The 17,986-nt window shown below is 36.0% G+C and overlaps 1 protein-coding gene across 7 annotated transcripts in view; it reads right to left on the bottom strand.

Moving 5' to 3' along the window:
• Positions 1 to 610: 610 nt before the first annotated feature.
• Positions 611 to 17,986, bottom strand: part of SPINK5 (serine peptidase inhibitor Kazal type 5) — a 74,522-nt gene continuing 57,146 nt past the window's right edge. For 4 of the 7 annotated variants that reach the window (XR_005019357.1, XR_005019360.1, XR_005019359.1 and 1 more), the window contains 8 exons: positions 17,827 to 17,954; positions 16,963 to 17,035; positions 15,952 to 16,079; positions 14,986 to 15,085; positions 8,928 to 9,058; positions 6,329 to 6,419; positions 1,967 to 2,085; positions 611 to 910 (listed from right to left, as the gene is read on the bottom strand). Coding sequence is in view for 2 of the 7 variants with exons in the window: in XM_036847915.1 (XP_036703810.1) it covers positions 902 to 910; positions 6,329 to 6,419; positions 8,928 to 9,058; positions 14,986 to 15,085; positions 15,952 to 16,079; positions 16,963 to 17,035; positions 17,827 to 17,954 (660 nt within the window). In the remaining 5 variants the exon portion in view is untranslated. The remainder of the gene's footprint in view (positions 911 to 1,966; positions 2,086 to 6,328; positions 6,420 to 8,927; positions 9,059 to 14,985; positions 15,086 to 15,951; positions 16,080 to 16,962; positions 17,036 to 17,826; positions 17,955 to 17,986) is intronic. The other 3 variants (XR_005019358.1, XM_036847915.1, XM_036847916.1) reach the window with 3 other exon arrangements.

Below are 17,986 nucleotides of genomic sequence, written 5' to 3'. Positions count from 1 at the left end.
TAATACATGTAGCTCTTGAGCACTTGACATGGGGCTGGTCCAAATTGCGATGTGCTGTAAGTATAAAATACATACCAATATCAAAGACTTAGTAAAAAAAAAAAGAAAAAGTTTATATTATTATAATGTTATATATCTTTTATATTTTGAAATGATAATAGTTTTGATATATTGGGCTAAATAAAATATATTACTAAAATTAATTTTACCCATTTCTTTTGTAGCTACTAGAAAATTTGAAATTACATGTGTAACCAGTATTATATTTCTATCAGACAGAGCTGCTCAGACTTGCACACCTTGGTAACTCTTGTTGCCTTGGTCTTCCCCCAGACTATGTATGGGTCCAAGGCCCTGATAATAGGAAATTATGAATTATTGATTCATAGCTGGTTTGGCTTTATATAGCTGTTGGCTGCCTGGGAACCCCTACATCCCCACCTCTCTTCTAGACATTCCTTCCCAATCGTGGCAGCAACTTGAATTTGAAGAAAGCATTCTCCGTCCACCGATAGGCTTAGAAAAACAAAAAGGTAGAGTTCATTCAGCTTCTGCAAAAACAAGTTCCTATTATCCAGGCAGTGACAAAGAAATCCCAGAAATGGCGTTCTGCGGGGTTTACTTTTATTGAACAAGCAGTTGGACAGACAGCATTGTGATCAGGAGGTTTCCACAGCACAGACTGGATGAAGATGTCTCTGTGCCCTCAGATCACAGAATCTAGGAGGAAAGAGATGGAAAAGACTGAAAGTCAGTGAGTCCATTCCCCCAACAGTTCTGTATTGTTTTCTATAGTAAATAAGATGAGCTCTGAAGAATTCTTTGTATATACAGATGGTGAAGGTAGGCGATTCAGAATTGGGATACACATTTTCCCTCATGGCTTTCACCAACTCTTTCATCATTTGACCTACAAGAGAAGATGGGTAGGTTAGATGTTAGAAACTCAAAGACATTGTAGAAATGCAGGCTATACATTTATGATGGTAATAACATAGTCAAAGAAATCCATAGATTCCTGCATTCTGCTAAGAATGCACAATTTCAAATCACTTTCACATTTTACTCAGTTGATTCAGTGAGTATTTATTGAGTATCTAGTATATACTCCCTGTTGAGGTAGATACAAAAATGAACTCTGCTCTTGATTACATGAGACCCTCATGGTAATGAAAAAAGGAAGGTGTCATTCACATCTTTTCACAAAGGAATAAATTAAGCTTCAGAGAAGTTCACTGACTTGCCAAGATGTCACATTTGGTCAGGACTTAAGTCTAATTCCTCTAATAATTAATGCTTTACTATTATAGTTTGTTTTAGGCCATGAGATTTTAATCAGCTGTCTTCCTGCCTGACTCATCCATGTAGTTGTATATTCTTGAAATCAACATTTAAAACATTAAATCAACGTTTAAATTTTTTAAAAAGGTAACTGCATCTTGTCTGCTGGTACTACCTGGAACGCTAGCAGCATTATTATTCCAAACTCAAACCTCCATTTTAGTTCTCACATTAACCCCATCAGGCTTCCTTTGATTTGAGTTGGCAAGCTATGGTCTTGTTGAATCCTTGAAAATCTTTGTCATGGAATTGAGAATAGTCATTTATTCATCTCAGAAAATAGTACTGGTATTTTTCTTAACATAGGCATTTCCTTCCAGTGTAGCTAATCTTTATTTAATTGAGATAATGCCTTTTCTAGAGCCGTTGGTTTTCAGAATCTCCTGACAACTAAAGGATGGTGGCAGAGCACAAGAAATGAAGTCAGGGCTACAGTGGACCCCGAACAAATACTGATTAACTTTGGTAAATTGCAGGATTTCTCCCAGGCTGATTTTCTGTAAAGTGGGAAAGATAATGACCCCTGCCCTAAATACAGATTTACTGTGAGGATGCAGAAGGAAAGAGCAGATAAAACTCTAAAGAGTTACATAAATCTTAGTAGTTACTGTATAATGAAAAGTACCTCTCAGAATAGTAAGTAAAAGTAGGATTTTCAGTCTATTTTTCCAGGAAAGTTGTGACTGGAAGTTGTGCCAGGCCTTTTATTCATTCTTGGGATTCCAGACTCTCTTAGGGAATCTTCTACAGAGGAACAAGGTTTAGGCAATAGTTTCCAGCCTCCAGGATTTACACCCATAATGGTTATCAGAGCAGTGCTGGGCCATGACCCACCCATATCACCTTGGGGTATCCAATATCACATAATTGAATCATACAGCAGGAACTGAACTCATGCCCAGGACACCTCTTGCTCTAATGATTTGTTCCATCAGATAAAACCATAAATAATTCCTGTCATTAATAATGCCTGTTATGTAACTCTAGCGGGAAAAAAAACACCCCAAAATGAAAGGAAGGAACTTGCAAAACCTTTTGTTCTTAGCTCTGGCAAGATGCTTCATTATTTGAATAAATACATCTTATTAGTATTATTCTATGGCAAATTCCTCATAAAGTAGTTTTCATCATGTTGTCTACATGAGATTACAGCAAGGCATGGTCTAAGGTGTGGTCTATAAGACTTGCATAAAGATTATTTTTACCTCCCTGTTTGAGATGTATGTGACCAGGTGTGTTTGTAAGATGGGGAGACACTATATTCTGGCAATAAAATGAGAAGCAAACCACTAACAGTTTATATCTAATAAGATAAGAAGATAGCCAACACAACATAGGGACTAGAGCAAAAGTTTAAAACCTCTCTTTATATATGTGTAATGCCCAGAGTAGATAAATGACTTTTTTAACCCACATGAGAAAACAGTGAAGGTCTCCTGACTTCATTCCAGTACCCTGCCTCCTACCCTGTGTTCCAGCTGCCAGTGTGAAACCAGAAACACCTAGCTTATAGCTCTTGTTTTTCCACTTTCCCATATCAAGGCTTGCTGAGTTCTTTTGAATATGGTCTCATCTAGTATTGCTTAAGATCCTCAAGTCTGGCGGAATTGTTTTTAATTCCATTATTGCCAAAGCTTTCTGTGGCAGTGCAATAGAGTAAAAACAGTTGTGAATAATAACTAGCTATTAAATCTTAACTTATTAAGATATTGTTTGTTTTATTAAAGATAAGTATAGTTTAATACCAAATATAAATTTATTAAAATTATTTAAAAGAAATAAGCATTGTGCCAGGGTCTGTTTCTCTACATTCATACTTTAGACTCCTAGGCCTGATAATAATAATAAATGCCATTGCTTTTTAAACACTGGGCCAAATGCTTAGAAGTATTTATTAAATATTTTCAATAACTCAGTGAGAGCTTTGGTTTACATATTTATGTGATTTGCCAAAGGTCTCGCATATGAAAAACATCAAAAACTCTGAACCCATATTTATCTGGTAACAAAAAATTTTCTCTTATTTGAAAATTCCTAGTTTTTTCCCCAGGTCACATATCATCTTGCCTGAGGAAGAGATTCCTCAAATGCCATCACCAGGGAGAATGTTAAACTCAATACAGTAGTCCTCCTTACCCTCAGGATATATGTTCCAAGATCCCCAGTGGATGCCTGAAACCATAGATAGCACCAAACCCCATATATACTATGTTTTTTTTCCTATACATACATACCTCTGATAAAGTTTAATTTATAAATTAGGCACAGTAAGAGATTAACAATAATAATAAAATAGAACAATTATAAAGTTATGTGAATGTGGTCCTTCTCTCTCTCTCTCCCTCTCTCTCTCAAAATGTCTTTTTGCACTGTACTCACCCCTTCTTCTTGTGGTGATATGAGATAATACAATGCCTGTGTGATGAGATTGAGGTGAATGATATAGGTATTGTGACATAGCATTAGGCTACCATTGACCTTCTGAATAGGTCAGAAGGAGGATCATCTGCTTCAGGTAATCCATCAAACTATGATGATGTGGATGGCTGGATGACAGGAGCAGATAATGTCAATGGTTGGGAATCTTTGATAGCTTAAGGGTTTTTTTGCCAAAAACTTTTGGAAGGACATTGTAATCGGAAGTTGTCGCTCTTTTTTTCTAACTCATCAAAGTGTTGCTGCAAAGGTGATCATATGGGTGACTTTAATGCTGTGTTCCATCCAAGGATCGTATTCCATAATTTTATCCTTTAATATCTGTGCAATTTGAAACACTTTGGCAAATTTTGGTAATGTTCACATTGCTGGTTCTGCTTCAATTTCTTCATCTTCCTCTCCCTCTGTAGATGACTCAATAAGTTCTTCCAATTCCTCGGTCTTTAACACTTCTCAGTGGCCTTCAATATGTTCTTCCACTTCATCAAGCATGTCAGAATATCCTTTTCTATCAACTTGTCTTGCCCTGTGAATGATTTTCCTAACTTCTCCATTGATCCCCAGGAAGCCTTTAAAATCATTCATGACTTCATAAATTTTTCCAGCAGGCACTTACAGTTTCTAGTTCTAATTTATCCATTGCAGCTTTGAGGAATGTTATTGTGTCAGCAATAGTGAATGATTTCCAGCAGTGCATTTTGTTCAGATTAGGATCTGCATCAATTGCTGATCAAATGTAATCAAATACCAGGCAGGTGTATGTGACCTTGACAAATTGAATGATGCCCTGGTCAAGGGGCTGAAGTCATGAGGTTATATATAGAAGCAAAAATACAACCTTGAAATTTTCATTTTCATAGCAAATAGATTCAGGATGGCCAGGTGCATTGTCTATTATTAGTAGGACTTTAAATTCCAAGCCTTCCTCTTCCAAGTATTTTTTCACTTCCGGGATGAAGCATTGGTGGTATCATTCCATAAACAAGATGGCTATCACCCATGCTTTCTGATTATGGTACCAGAACACAGGCAGATAATTTTTGTTTTTGAGAGCAAGTGGGTTCTTCACTCTGTACACTATGCCTGGCTTAATCATATGCCCTGTGGTATGTACCAGAGTTAATCTGTCTTTCCATGTTTTATGCCTTGGTGCCTCCTTTGCACTTTTACGAATGCAGGTTCTATTGGGTATCTTCTTTCAGAGGAGCCTCATTGTAATTGAAGACTTGTTTTGTATGACATCCTTTCTCTTTAATCAACCTTTTCAACTCTGTCAGAAATGTGGCAGCAGCTTCTTCACTGGCAGACGCAGCCACTCCAGTAATTTTTATATTTTTCAGTCCAAATCTATTCCTGAATCTGTGTAACCATACTTTACTTGCAGTAAATGGCTTGGTGTCACTAATTTCAGGGGATCCCTTGCTGAAGTCTTGGTAGAGGCTTGATGCTTTCTGGCCCAGCACCTTGCTGCCAGTCAGAACACATTTTCTATTCATGTCTTCCAGCCACCAATCTAATGCCTTTTCCATCTTAACTAAGCACTTATCACACAACGTGGCTGTAACTTTTGCAGTTTGAGGTGGAGCAGCAAAACTAACATAAATTTCTTTTTCCTTCTTCACAATTTCGTGGATAGAAGATTCATTCTTACCAAAGATCTGAGCGCCTCAGCACACAATGGATTTTTTTTCCCCTTATTAAGGTGAGAACTTTCACTTTGCACATAGAAGAAGAACTTTTTGGCTTTTCTTTGGCATATACGAATTGTCAGTGTCACTACTCTTGCACTCTGGGGGCATTATTCATTCAAATAAGGGTTATTTGAACAAAAGACTGTGATGTCATGACAGTTGATCTGATAACCTAGATGGCTAGTAAGTGACTAAGAGGTGGGATATGCTGGAAAAAGGGAAGATTTACCTCCTGGGTGAGATGGAGCAGGACGGTGCAGGATTTCATCATGCTACTCAGAACAGCACACAATTTAAAACTTGTGAATTGTTTATTTTTGGAATTTTCCATTTAGTATTATTTTTGGACCTTGGGTAACTAGAACCATGGAAAGCAAAACCTCAGATAAGGTGAAATTACTGTAATGTGTGTCATAACATCCTTGTAGGGATTTAAATGAAAAAGGCAACTTTTCATGTTGGGAAACAGTTTAATGCAAAGTATTGATACGAGGATATAAGCTTTAAGTCCACTTCTGTCAGTATCTGACCACGCTTGGTCTCTGTCTCATCTTTGTATTGCAGATCACAGAAAATAAAACCAACTCTGCAGAAGTGTTACATTACGCACATTGCTCATAAACAGTCTGTCAATGATCCCAGTAAACTGTAAACATTTAAAAATATTAACTACTGTATTTTTATTCCCACATATTTCAGTAATTACTTAATTATCTTCACAATGAAGATGTGACCAATTCTGGGGTTATCTGACCTAGTATCATTTCCCTGGCCAGAGAAATGTCGATCACTCAGTTCAAGAGAACAGAAGCAGAACCACCTGGTTCTAACACTGTAATCACGAAGGCCGGTGTACTTACAGATGCTGGCACTCTGAGAGGTGTTGTTTCTGGGTTGCTCTTCTCCTCACACCTTCCTTCACTGCGTATGCGTGTATTAGTTTGGCGTATTCTAAAACAGAAGAGGCAGTTTCAAAGATGGGAAAAGTCAAAGTTATAATGAAAAAAAAAAAAAGACAAAACACAACCAGGGATCAATGTGAGTGACATTTGGGCATCAAACCAGAACTGAAATTAGGGGTAGGGGCCGGGATCTGCATTCAACTATTTTCCAGTAGGCATCATTCAGGTTTATTCTCTCTCTTCTGATTTAGCCCCAGATTTGTGCTCCAGGCCTGGATCTATTTCATCACATTTCATTCTCCTGTACACTATACAGTCATGGAATTGTTGAATGTCGGAAATAAACTTGGAGATCATCTAGAGCAAAAGCCATTATTTTATAGATGGGAAAACTGGATCCCAGAGAGAAGTTTGACTTTATTGGATACCTATAATGTGACTTGGGGATTATAAAATAGAATATATTTTGTAAAATGTATTTTATATAAATATATATAAATTCTATATGTATGTTATAAAATATAACAATATATGATCATAGAGTGTGAATTTTATATAAGTAGTTGGAAAGAATCTTAAAAGATGAATTTTAATGCCTTTCTCATAAGAAATATTATATAGCAAACATCTACTTGTTTGCTTTGGTGATAGGAAACTCACCGTCTATCAGGACAGTTCATTTTGTCTTTGAACATTGTGCAAGTTGAAATTGCTTCCCTATAACTTCCTCTAAGACCATGGAAACCAATAATGTTCCATCTTGCCTGGGATAGCCTGAACCTTCTCTTCCTAATGTATACTCCCAGTTCTTTAGCTAAACAATCCATCTTGAGGTATCCTTTATCAATATGTTTATTATGGGCATTTCTGTCATTTCTGAAGCTCCCTTGAGTAAACTTACTGTGGGTTTATACAGTTAATGGAATGCTTGTAGAGCACTGGATGGATAATTTAGGGCCTGACATTTACAAAAAAGAGAAGTTGAAGGATTTCTGGGGTGAAAATAAGACATATATAGCAACAGATTCATGAATGGTTGTACTCATTCCTTAAACATTTAAGACATTTAAGAATTAAGATTCCTTAATTATTAAAACTCTGTTAAGATCCATGGATAGACCTCAAGAGATTTATGTGCCCACAGATATTATGCATACAAATTTTTAATGTTTCATCATTTTCTTTTCCTTTGTGGAAAGAGGTAACTTTCTCTATATTATCAAAGGAATCTTTGATCCCCAAATGTTTAAGGAACTCTGAGAGGTGTTGTACACACTAAGGAGGTAGATTTAACCTCCTGGATTTGGCCTTGGATATAACAGTAGTGTAGTGGAGAGAAAAGAAAACTGTGTTTAGACCCAAATCAACAAGATTAAAATCCAGTCTGATCTACTTCCTAGCTTTGTCATTTTAAACAAATTACCTGGACTCTCTGAGCCTCAGATTAACCGTCTGTGCAATGAAGATGATACCACTCTTGTAGTGAGCAGTGAGGATTCAGTGAAACTGTGAATATGAAAGTGACTTACTTACAGATATAACACATAAAGCACTCATATTCAGATTTTAGTCTATGTATATGAACTGCAGAATGGCTCTTGCTTTTGTGAGTTAGTTGATTTAAAAGGAAATCAATGTAAATGCAGATATTTTCCTGGGATGAAAAGCAGGATATCAGTCCCATTCTGGGCCTTGCTTATAGTGTTCTAAGAAGGAGAGAATGAACATATATGGACTGCAATGTAAGTCTGAGGTGGGGTGGGGTAGAAAAGTCAAGATTTGCCACCATGCCCTTATTTAAAGCTGGTCAAATGAAGGCTGGGAACAGGTGAAGAATGTGAATGGAGGTGAGAGTAAACAGCATTCGAGCAGAAAAGCAACAAATCTACAACCAATAATTAAAGTATTAAAACAAATTCCTTGTATTTAACTAAAATAAAAATCGCAATTCTTCTCAATAATCCTGTGAAGTCAGCTGGCCCAGAGAACTATGTCAAGTTTTCCAGGGAAGAAAGTGAATCTCAGAATGATGAGATAATATGCCCACAGATAGGTTATAATAAATTGAGAATAGGTCTGCCGTTTGCTCCAGTGTGCTTTCTTCTGCATGATAGCACTTCCTGCTCCAAGAAGACTTGGAGAGGATGGGAAATCTGCGACTATCAGGTAGTCATAATAAGGCCATTAGAGATTAGAGGCTGGGCTGACTCTGTATCGCAATGGTTTTCAACTTTTTTCTCTTTACACGAAGGGTAGATGATGTTCACGCCCCCATGAGTGCACATGGGCTTAGATTTTCTCTAATTATTGTAACCCCACCACTTTTTCTTTTCTCTTTCACTCAGTAAACTATATGAAGTTATATTAAAGGGATAACCTTAAATCCTCTGTATTTTATGCATGAATAAGATCATTCACAACATTTGAATTTTAACTGCTGTGATTAGTAAATTGGTTGCAACACACCTCACATTCATATCAGTACACTGCTGTGGGTCAACACTGTCATCAAGAGCCTCTACACTGGAAGGTGGGCTCATTGGACTTGTGTACTTACAGATTTTCGTGACAGAGCCTGCAAGGATTGTTGTATGTCTGGCCATCATCACCACAGACAGGCTGTAAATTCTTTGGACAAAGGTAACCCATCCTGGGTAATACTCGGTACGGTCTGCACATCTCAGAGTTCTGAACAAGCAAAACATAAAGCACATTTGCTCAATGGCACTCAAGAGATATGAACTTGGGGAAAACCTCTTGATTTCCTCAATCATGTATGAATAAATGGTTAGTAAAGGAACTGTAACATAGGTTATACAAACCCACATATTCGTTTCACACCATTGTTAGGTAGATTTAACCTCCTGGATTTGGCTTCTTTTTACTAGGGAAGATTAGTAGCTAAACCAAGATACAAGGAAAAACAAAGCAATAAGAAAGCAGAAATCCTACATGATACTGGGCACAGATAAACTGAGGTATGCCCATAGGAAAAAAACTACCATGCAAGAAATAATATCCCTTTTTGTTTTCTTAAATGAAGACACTGGTTATATACAATCTAGAAAGGAGAGACTCAGAGGTAAATGCTAGGTAACCACATGGGTTTTTGAGTCCCAGCTCTGCCACTAACTAGAGGAGTGATTTATCTGACTTCTCTGAGCCTTAGTTTCTCATCTGAAAAACATGAAGAATAATAGCTCTTGCCTCATATTGTTGTTTTAGGGAATCAAATCAGATAATGCATTTATATGCATACATAATACGGTGTTTGGCACACACTAAGTGCTCAGAATATGTTAGTTGTCAGTATGTTTCCCAAGGTAAAAAATACATAGATTTTTCATGTAGAAGAAGGAACATTATTTGTTCTTGGCAGTCTTTTGGAAGTGTGAGTTTAATAATGATGATGATGATAATAATAACAACAACAACTTTATTAATCTTAAAGTAGGCCCAAAGGGAAAAAAACACAGAGAAATTTTAAAAATAGGATTATGAAAGACTTAAATTCAGTGGTGTCAATAATTACATTAATATTAATAGGACCAAGTACTTCAGTTAAAGAACAGAGATTATCAGACTGGAGAAACAAAATGACTCAACTTATAATATTTACAATAAGTATACTTTAACTATATCTTTTTTTTTTATAACTTTTTTTTAACATCTTTAGTGGAGTATAATTGCTTTACAATGGTGTGTTAGTTTCTGCTGTATAACAAAGTGAATCAGCTATACATATACACACATCCCCATTTCTCCTCCCTCTGCGTCTCCCTCCCACCCTCCCTATCCCACCCCTCTAGGTGGACACAAAGCACTGAGCTGATCTCCCTGTGCTATGTGGCTGCTTCCCACTAGCTATCTATTTTACATTTGGTAGTGTGTATATGCCCATGTCACTCTCTCACTTCACCCCAGCTTACTCTTCCCCCTTCCCGTGTCCTCAAGTCCATTCTCTACATCTGCGTCTTTATTCCTGTTCTGCCCCTAGGTTCTTCAGAACCTTTTTTTTTTAAGATTCCATACATATATATATGTTAGCATACGATAATTGTTTTTCTCTTTCTGACTTACTTCACTCTGTATGACAGTCTCTAGGTCCATCCACCTCACTACAAATAATTCAATTTCTTTTTATGGCTGAGTAATATTCCATTGTATATATGTGCTACATCTTCTTTATCCATTCATCTGGCAATGGATGTTTAGGTTGCTTCCATGTCCTGGCTGTTGTAAATAGAGCTGCAATGAACATTGTGGTACATGACTCTTTCTGAATTATGGTTTTCTCGGGGTATATGCCCAGTAGTGGGATTGCTGGGTCGTATGATAGTTCTATTTTTAGTTTTTTAAGGAACCTCCATACTGTTCTCCATAGTGGCTGTATCAATTTACATTCCCACCAGCAGTGCAAGAGGGTTCCCTTTTCTCCACACCCTCTCCAGCATTTATTATTTGTAGATTTTTTTATGATGGCCATTCTGATCAGTGTGAGGTGATACCTCATTGTAGTTTTGATTTGCATTTCTCTAATGATTCTTTAACTATATCTTTATATTTCAACCAGTAGGTTACAAGTAAAAGGATGGAAAATATATACATGCAAACACTCGTCATATAAAAGGTGGTATATCTATATTAATATCCCACAAAGTAGAATTTAGGACAAGAAGTAATAGCAGAGATAAAGAAGAGAATTTCTAATTATAAAATAATAAATTCAGTAATTAACAATCCCAAACATTTATGTACCTAAAGTATAGTTTCAAAATATCTGAGGCAAAAATTGACTGACTGAAGGGAGAAATTGGCAAATTTGCAAACATAAATGGAAATATTAACATACTTCTTTTTATAATTGATACCACAGACAAAAAATATCAACATATAATATTTGAAAAACAAAATTATCCAGCTTGACCTAAATGATAGTTATAGACCTCTATATCTGACAGCTGCAGGCTATACATTCCTTTCAAGTGGACATGAAATTGTTGCCAAAATAGACCACATTCTGGGTCATTAAGCCAGTGTTGATAAATTTCAAAATTGAAGTCATAAAATGTAAGTTTTAGGATCACAGTGGAATAATTATAGTAATAAATGATAGCTATAAAATTCCTCAGTATTTAGAAATTAAGCAACACACTTCTAAAGAACTCATGACTCTAAAGTAATCATAATGGAATGTAGAAGTGTTTTGAACTGAATGATAATGAAAATACAAAATATCAAAACTCAGTAGCTAACGCAGTGATTTGAAGGAAAGTTTTAAGTAAATACATAAATAGAAAACCTTTTAAAATCAATAAACCTACATTTCAAGAGACTAGCAAATAATAAGCAAATTAAGCTCAAAGGAAATAGAAGAAAACAAATAATAAAGAAAAGAAATTTATGAAATAGAAAACAGAACAAAGCCAAACATTGGTTGTGTGAAAAGATTAATAAATTGATAAACTATTTACAAAATTGACAAAAATGCAAGAAACACGCATTAGCAATATTAAAAATAAAAAGTGGTACACTATATAAATATAGATATTAAAAGGATAATGTGGAAATGTTATTAATAACTGTATGCCAATAAATTTGACCACTTAGGCCGAATTAACAAATTCCTTGAAAACCACTTTCTGAGAAGAAATAGAAAATTTAATAGTAGTCTGTCTGTTGATAATTATTTCAGAGGTATAAAGAAGTATTTTCTAATTCGTTTTGTTAAATAATTCAAACATCTAAAGGGACTGTTTTAGATTGTGGTGAGTTCCATATCAATAGAGATAATTCAGGGAGAGTTTAGACAAGCACCTTCTAAGAATCACTGGTAAAGGTAGGACTGAACCAGGTATATCCTTAGTATTTTTCAGGTATCCGCTGCCCCAAGGTTGAACTACCAAAATAAAGGATTATAAAGAAGCAACAAGGACAGAATTATGCTTCTCTTTTCTTACATAGCACATCAACTCTGAACAAATTCTCCACCTCCAAAATAGACCTAGGATTCATCCACCTCTCATGACCTCCACCACTACCACCTTGGTATAAACCAGCCTCTGTGGATTACTGCTGTGGCTAACTAGCTGTCTAGATTTTGCTCTTGTCCTCCTGCAGTGTATTTTCAATTCAGCAGGCAGAGTCATTCTTTTAAAACATAAATCACATCACGTCACTGCTCTTTTCAAAACCTTCATTCAGAATAATAACTAACGCCTTTAAAATGGTCTACAAAAAAAAAAAAAAAATGGTCTACAAAATCCTACATAAGATGGCCTCCTGTTACTTTAATGACTTCCTCCTTTATGACTGTCTCTGTGGTCACTCTGTGTCAGCTGTACTGGGCTCCTTGCTGTACTGTGATCCCTGCCTCAAGGCTTTGCTGCTCCTCTTCTTGGAATGTTCTCCCCTCACTTACATGTATGGAATTAATCCCTTTAGGAGGTGCAAATGTCACCTTCTCAGAGAGCTCTTTCCTGTACAAGCTACTTGAAATTGTATCCCAGCATTTACTATAGCATTTTTCTACTTTATTTCCCCCTTGCTATCACATTTTATTTATTCACATCATCTATGATCTGTGTTCTTCCAGTATAAACTCCATAAGTGTAGAGAGTTCTATCTGTTTAGTTTATGGCTGTTGTTCTCATATGCACAGTAATGTTTGGAAAATAGTAGGTGCTTAATAATTATTTGTAGAATGCATAAATGATAGCTAAATAAATGACAATGAATAATGAATGTTGTTCTCTTCCCCAAGAGAAAGCTCAGCTCAAAACCAGGTTATTCAGGAGGAAGCATGATCGGGTTTCTGGTCTGCTGGTGATATCTTATTTCTTGATCTGGTGTTAATATCACAGATGTGATCACTTAGTAATAGCTGTACACTTATGATATATACACTTTTTCTATATGACTATTATACTTCAGTAAAACGTTTGTTTTTTTTAAAATAACACATTTTGGGAGGGATAAATTGGGAGATTGGGATTGACATATACACACTACTATATATAAAATAGATAACTAATAAGAACCTGCTGTATAACACAGGGAACTCTACTCACTACTCTGTAATGGCCTATATGGGAAAAGAATCTAAAAACCAAGAGTGGATATATGTATATGTATAACTCATTCACTTTGCCACATACCTGAAACTAATACAACATTGTAAATCAACTGTACTCCAATAAAAATATGAAAAAAAACAGATTTTATTATTCACAATAGCCAAGATACACACACACACACACACACACACACACACACACACAGAGACAATGGAATATTATTCAGTCATGAGAAAAGGAAATCCTTCCATTAGTGACAACTTGGATGAATCCTGAGGGCACTATGCTAAGTTAAATAAGTCAGACAAAGAAAGTCAAATACTGTATGACATCACTTATGTGTGGAATCTAAAAAAGCTGAACTCATAGAAACAGAGAATAGAAGGGTCATTAACCAGGGGATGGTACTGGAGAAAATGGGAGACATTGGTCAAAGGGTACAAGCTTTTAGTTAAAAGATAAGTTCTCGGGCTCTAATATATGGTATGGTGATTATAGCGAATAATACTGTGTTATATACTCAAAGTTGGTGAGTAGATCTTAAATATTCTCACCACAAAAAAGGAATGGTAATTATGTGAGGTGATGGAGGTGTTAGCTAACACTATAATGGTAATCATTTTACAGTCTGTAAGTCTATCAAATCAATGTGTTGTACACAAATTTACATAATGTTAAATGTCAACTATAGCTCAATAAAGCTGGGGGCAAAAGAGCAGATTTTGTGAATAGCTCTTCTCCATGCTTAGGGATCCCTAGTATAGTGCCTAATTTACTAGAAATATGTAATTAGTATGTATTTCACTAGTGTAACTCATCTATTATTCTACTTGATTTGGGAAAATAATTAGATAAAATTCATGTTTGATACCTTTCTTTCTTCTTTTTTGGGTCATCAGATTAGGTGCTAAAGTCTCCCTTCTAGGACCCAATTCAAGATTGCACTTTGTGAATGAATATACTTCATGCTCTCATATCTTCTTTACTTCTTTCTACTCCTGACCTTGGCAAAGCTCTAAAAAAGCAATCCCATTAGGCTCAATGTAAATATAATAAGTATAAAATTACATATTTATATTTATATAAGTATATAATAAGTATAAATAAGTTCAGCATAGCATTCCAGGCTATTGGGAAAAGGACTTGGTTTGGAGGGGGAGTGGGAGGAAGTTGGGTGAAGAGCCTTTCTGGTTTGCTGAAATTAAAGAATTGAGGCTCCTAACTGCTTATCTGACTGCATGTGCCAGAAGTCACATTCATTATACACCCACTTTTTAAAATTTCAAAAATGTATTAAATTCGCTTGGAACAGGGCTAATAATCTCAAAGAGCACAGCATAATGCACCAGTGAGTAATCTCAGAACTCTTTACTAAGCATGAACTCTGTTTAATCCTTGAAAGTACTTGAGGCTGTACTGAATCAGTCCTTCCTAGACCTTTACATGGAATGAGGTTTATAGAGGGCAAATGTCAACAGGCCCCCCCCAGAATAAGCAAATTAAGTTAATAAGTAACTTTTTAGAAATAGTAATTCTTACCAGAGAAGAAATGGAGGAATCTGGGCTGTCTTCCTCTTCAGAATATCTAACGTGGGATGGCTTTTCTCGAATTCTTGTCCTTTCCAAAGCTTCTTTTTGACTAGAGAAGAAGACAAGTATTTTAAATTTACATCCACAAAGACTAGCTCCTATAACTTCCAGTGGGAAGTTAAACATTTCTAATAAAATATGATGGAACCACAGAACATTGAATGAGAGAGTGACCAGGATGACATGTTAAGAAAAGTATACAGCTGGGAGCTGGCTTAACACTCCCATTGCTTAATAGATGTGTGACCTTGGTTAAGTTGTTTAAATTCCTTGAACTTAGATTTCCTAGAACATAAAAAGAGGATAGTATTGGTAATTCCTACCTCAAGGAACATACTATGAGGAGCTAAAAAAAATAAATATTATTATTATTGTGTTCATAGTGTTTTTTCACAACCATCATCATCACCATCATTATCATCATCTATCATGTCCATTGGTCCCCAAAGATGGTTGTTCATCAGAATAACCTAGAGACCCTTTCTAAAAAACAAATTCCTTAGCCTTGGAGAGTCTGAATTAATATATTTTGAGGTACAAAAATCTGTGTGTGTGTGTGTGTGTGTGTGTGTTTAAGACTTCTCTGTTGAGTCTGATCTAGTTGTAGAACAAATATTTGGAATAATTTCTTGTAACTAGGATCCTGAGCGTTGAAAACATTTTTTAAGCTACACAGCTAGTAAATATCATGGTTAGAACTTATGTTGGGATTTCCTGTCAAAATCCAGGTGTTTGACACCTGTCAAATCCAGGTGTTCTTTCTCCTGTACCAGGTGTTCTCAACTTAAGAGCCTTGCATCTAAAGACTTGGTTTAAGGTCCACATGGATTCATGAGCACAAGTGTATTTAATCAACAGTCTCTAAAAATGCAGTTCCCCCACTAGCTGAAGGGGTCACAGGATCCTCTTACTCACAGGATAATTCTGCACATGCAGCACTTGCTTTTATATAACTTTCCATCAGTACCACGCACAGGGTCATTCTCTCGAGTACGCATGAGCTCGTCATTCCTCACATACTCCCGAAAGTTACAGCACTCATCCTAGAAAATGAGAAAGGGGAAGTGGGCATGGTTTTTTCCCTTCTTGGATTGGTGGTTTTCTCAAACTTGGTTTTAGGAAGTCCTCTCTTGGCTCTAGTCTCAAACTCACTACACTTATCCCGGCAATGGAGGCCAAGATACGCCCAGACTGTCTAAACTTTCCATCCTCCGAACCTCTCTGCACTGGTCCTGGAAATGTAAGGAAACACAAAACAACACTTGATAGACCTCCTCGTCTCCCTTGCCCTTTCCATCAATCCTTCCTTTCCCCCATTTTCCACATGAGATATACTCTTGACCAAAGGACAATCCCACAGGAATCTAACTCTACAAATGTGATTATCACGGTTAAAGGACTGATTGAAGATGTCTTCTTTGTGATCTTGAAAAGCGAATAGAAAAGGCAGCGTCATGCATACATGCTGTTGATTCACTGTTGCTCAGAAAACCATCTGGAGAAAACAGGGAAAAGACAACAAGGAGAGACACTAAAGGGGAGACTTTGAGACTAGTTTATTTGACCTGAATTGTTAAAGTCAACGTCAACAAGCGACATGAAGCCTCATTTCACATTTAAAGTGTCAGACATAAGGATGCGGATGAGGTGGTAAAGAATTTTACCCACTATCTTTCAATCCACATTTCTCCCAAACAGGAGAGACTAAAGCAATAATTGATACATACTGCAGGAGAGTTCTCTATAAAATTGAGAAAAACATTAAACCTCAAAGCCAGAAGATAAATCTTATAACCCAAAGTGACAATATTGATAAAAATCAATTTTCTTTGAAGCAGAAGATTAGCAACTTTATTATCCAAAAAGTGGAGAAGAATCTGAGGATGAAGATGAAAATAGTTATTTTTGTGTTTTTTAAGAAATAACCTTTACATCATTTGAGGGCTTGACACTTGATTTTTCTTCTTTATTCTTTTCTCTTTCACTAGCTTCTTGCTCACTGCAGAATTAAAAAAAAAGGATAGGGTAGTTTTTCCAGAGTTATTATTGAATTTTTTAACCAAGTATTTCTCCAATTCTAAACATTAGAATATCTAACACTGTTTTCTCATATCTAAAAAATATCTAAAATAGTTTTTTAACTAATGAGGTCTGATCGTTGGAATGTTCATAATACACTTGTGACAATGCTATCGACTTTCATAAATCCAGTTACTATACCATCATCCAGAATGATATAAATCTAAAAGGCCATTACTTTTCTTCCTTAATAGGATGTATTTATGACTCTCATAGAGAGTTGCTTCATTTCCCTTTTTATTTTGTTATTGAATTATAATGAAACTCTCCTGTATTGATTGTTCTTTACATAGTTATCATGCTTTAAAGTTTATAAACATTTAAAAAATATTATCTCCTTGAATCACTACAAAAACTATATTGTGTAGTTATTCTTCTCTTTATGTACAGGAGGAACCGAGGCTCTGCAAAGTGAACTGGCCTGCCCCATGGTACTTATCCGATATACTTCCTCTTTGAAGGTCAATGATGTTGGCATGATACAACAAGGTATTCTCCTATCCCAGATGCCCCAGGTATGATTATGCTCATAATAATCAAAATATAAATTTCTTATGGAAGTGCTTTGGAAACTTACTGTCCTCTTCTAAAATGAGGAGCTATTATTATATTTTTAATGTGTGATGCTAAGCGCCTTAAGTTTTAAATTAAGAGGAACTATTTTCTGACCGTCACAACATATCAAACTGATCCATAAACCTCTTCACTTACAAGATGCTCTGACACATAGCACACTTGTTGATGTGCATCTTGCCATATGGATCTTGAACAGGGTCGATTTTTCTGTTGCAGATAAGCTTTCCGTCTCTCACCATGTTCCAGAATTCACGACACTGATCCTGCCAATGGGAACAAAAAAAAAAGATGTTAT

This window comes from Balaenoptera musculus, chromosome 3, assembly GCF_009873245.2.
Source record: "Balaenoptera musculus isolate JJ_BM4_2016_0621 chromosome 3, mBalMus1.pri.v3, whole genome shotgun sequence".
Lineage (NCBI taxonomy): Eukaryota > Metazoa > Chordata > Mammalia > Artiodactyla > Balaenopteridae > Balaenoptera > Balaenoptera musculus.
The sequence above is the reverse complement of the archived record's forward strand: the minus strand, read 5'-3'. Positions and strand labels throughout refer to the sequence as shown.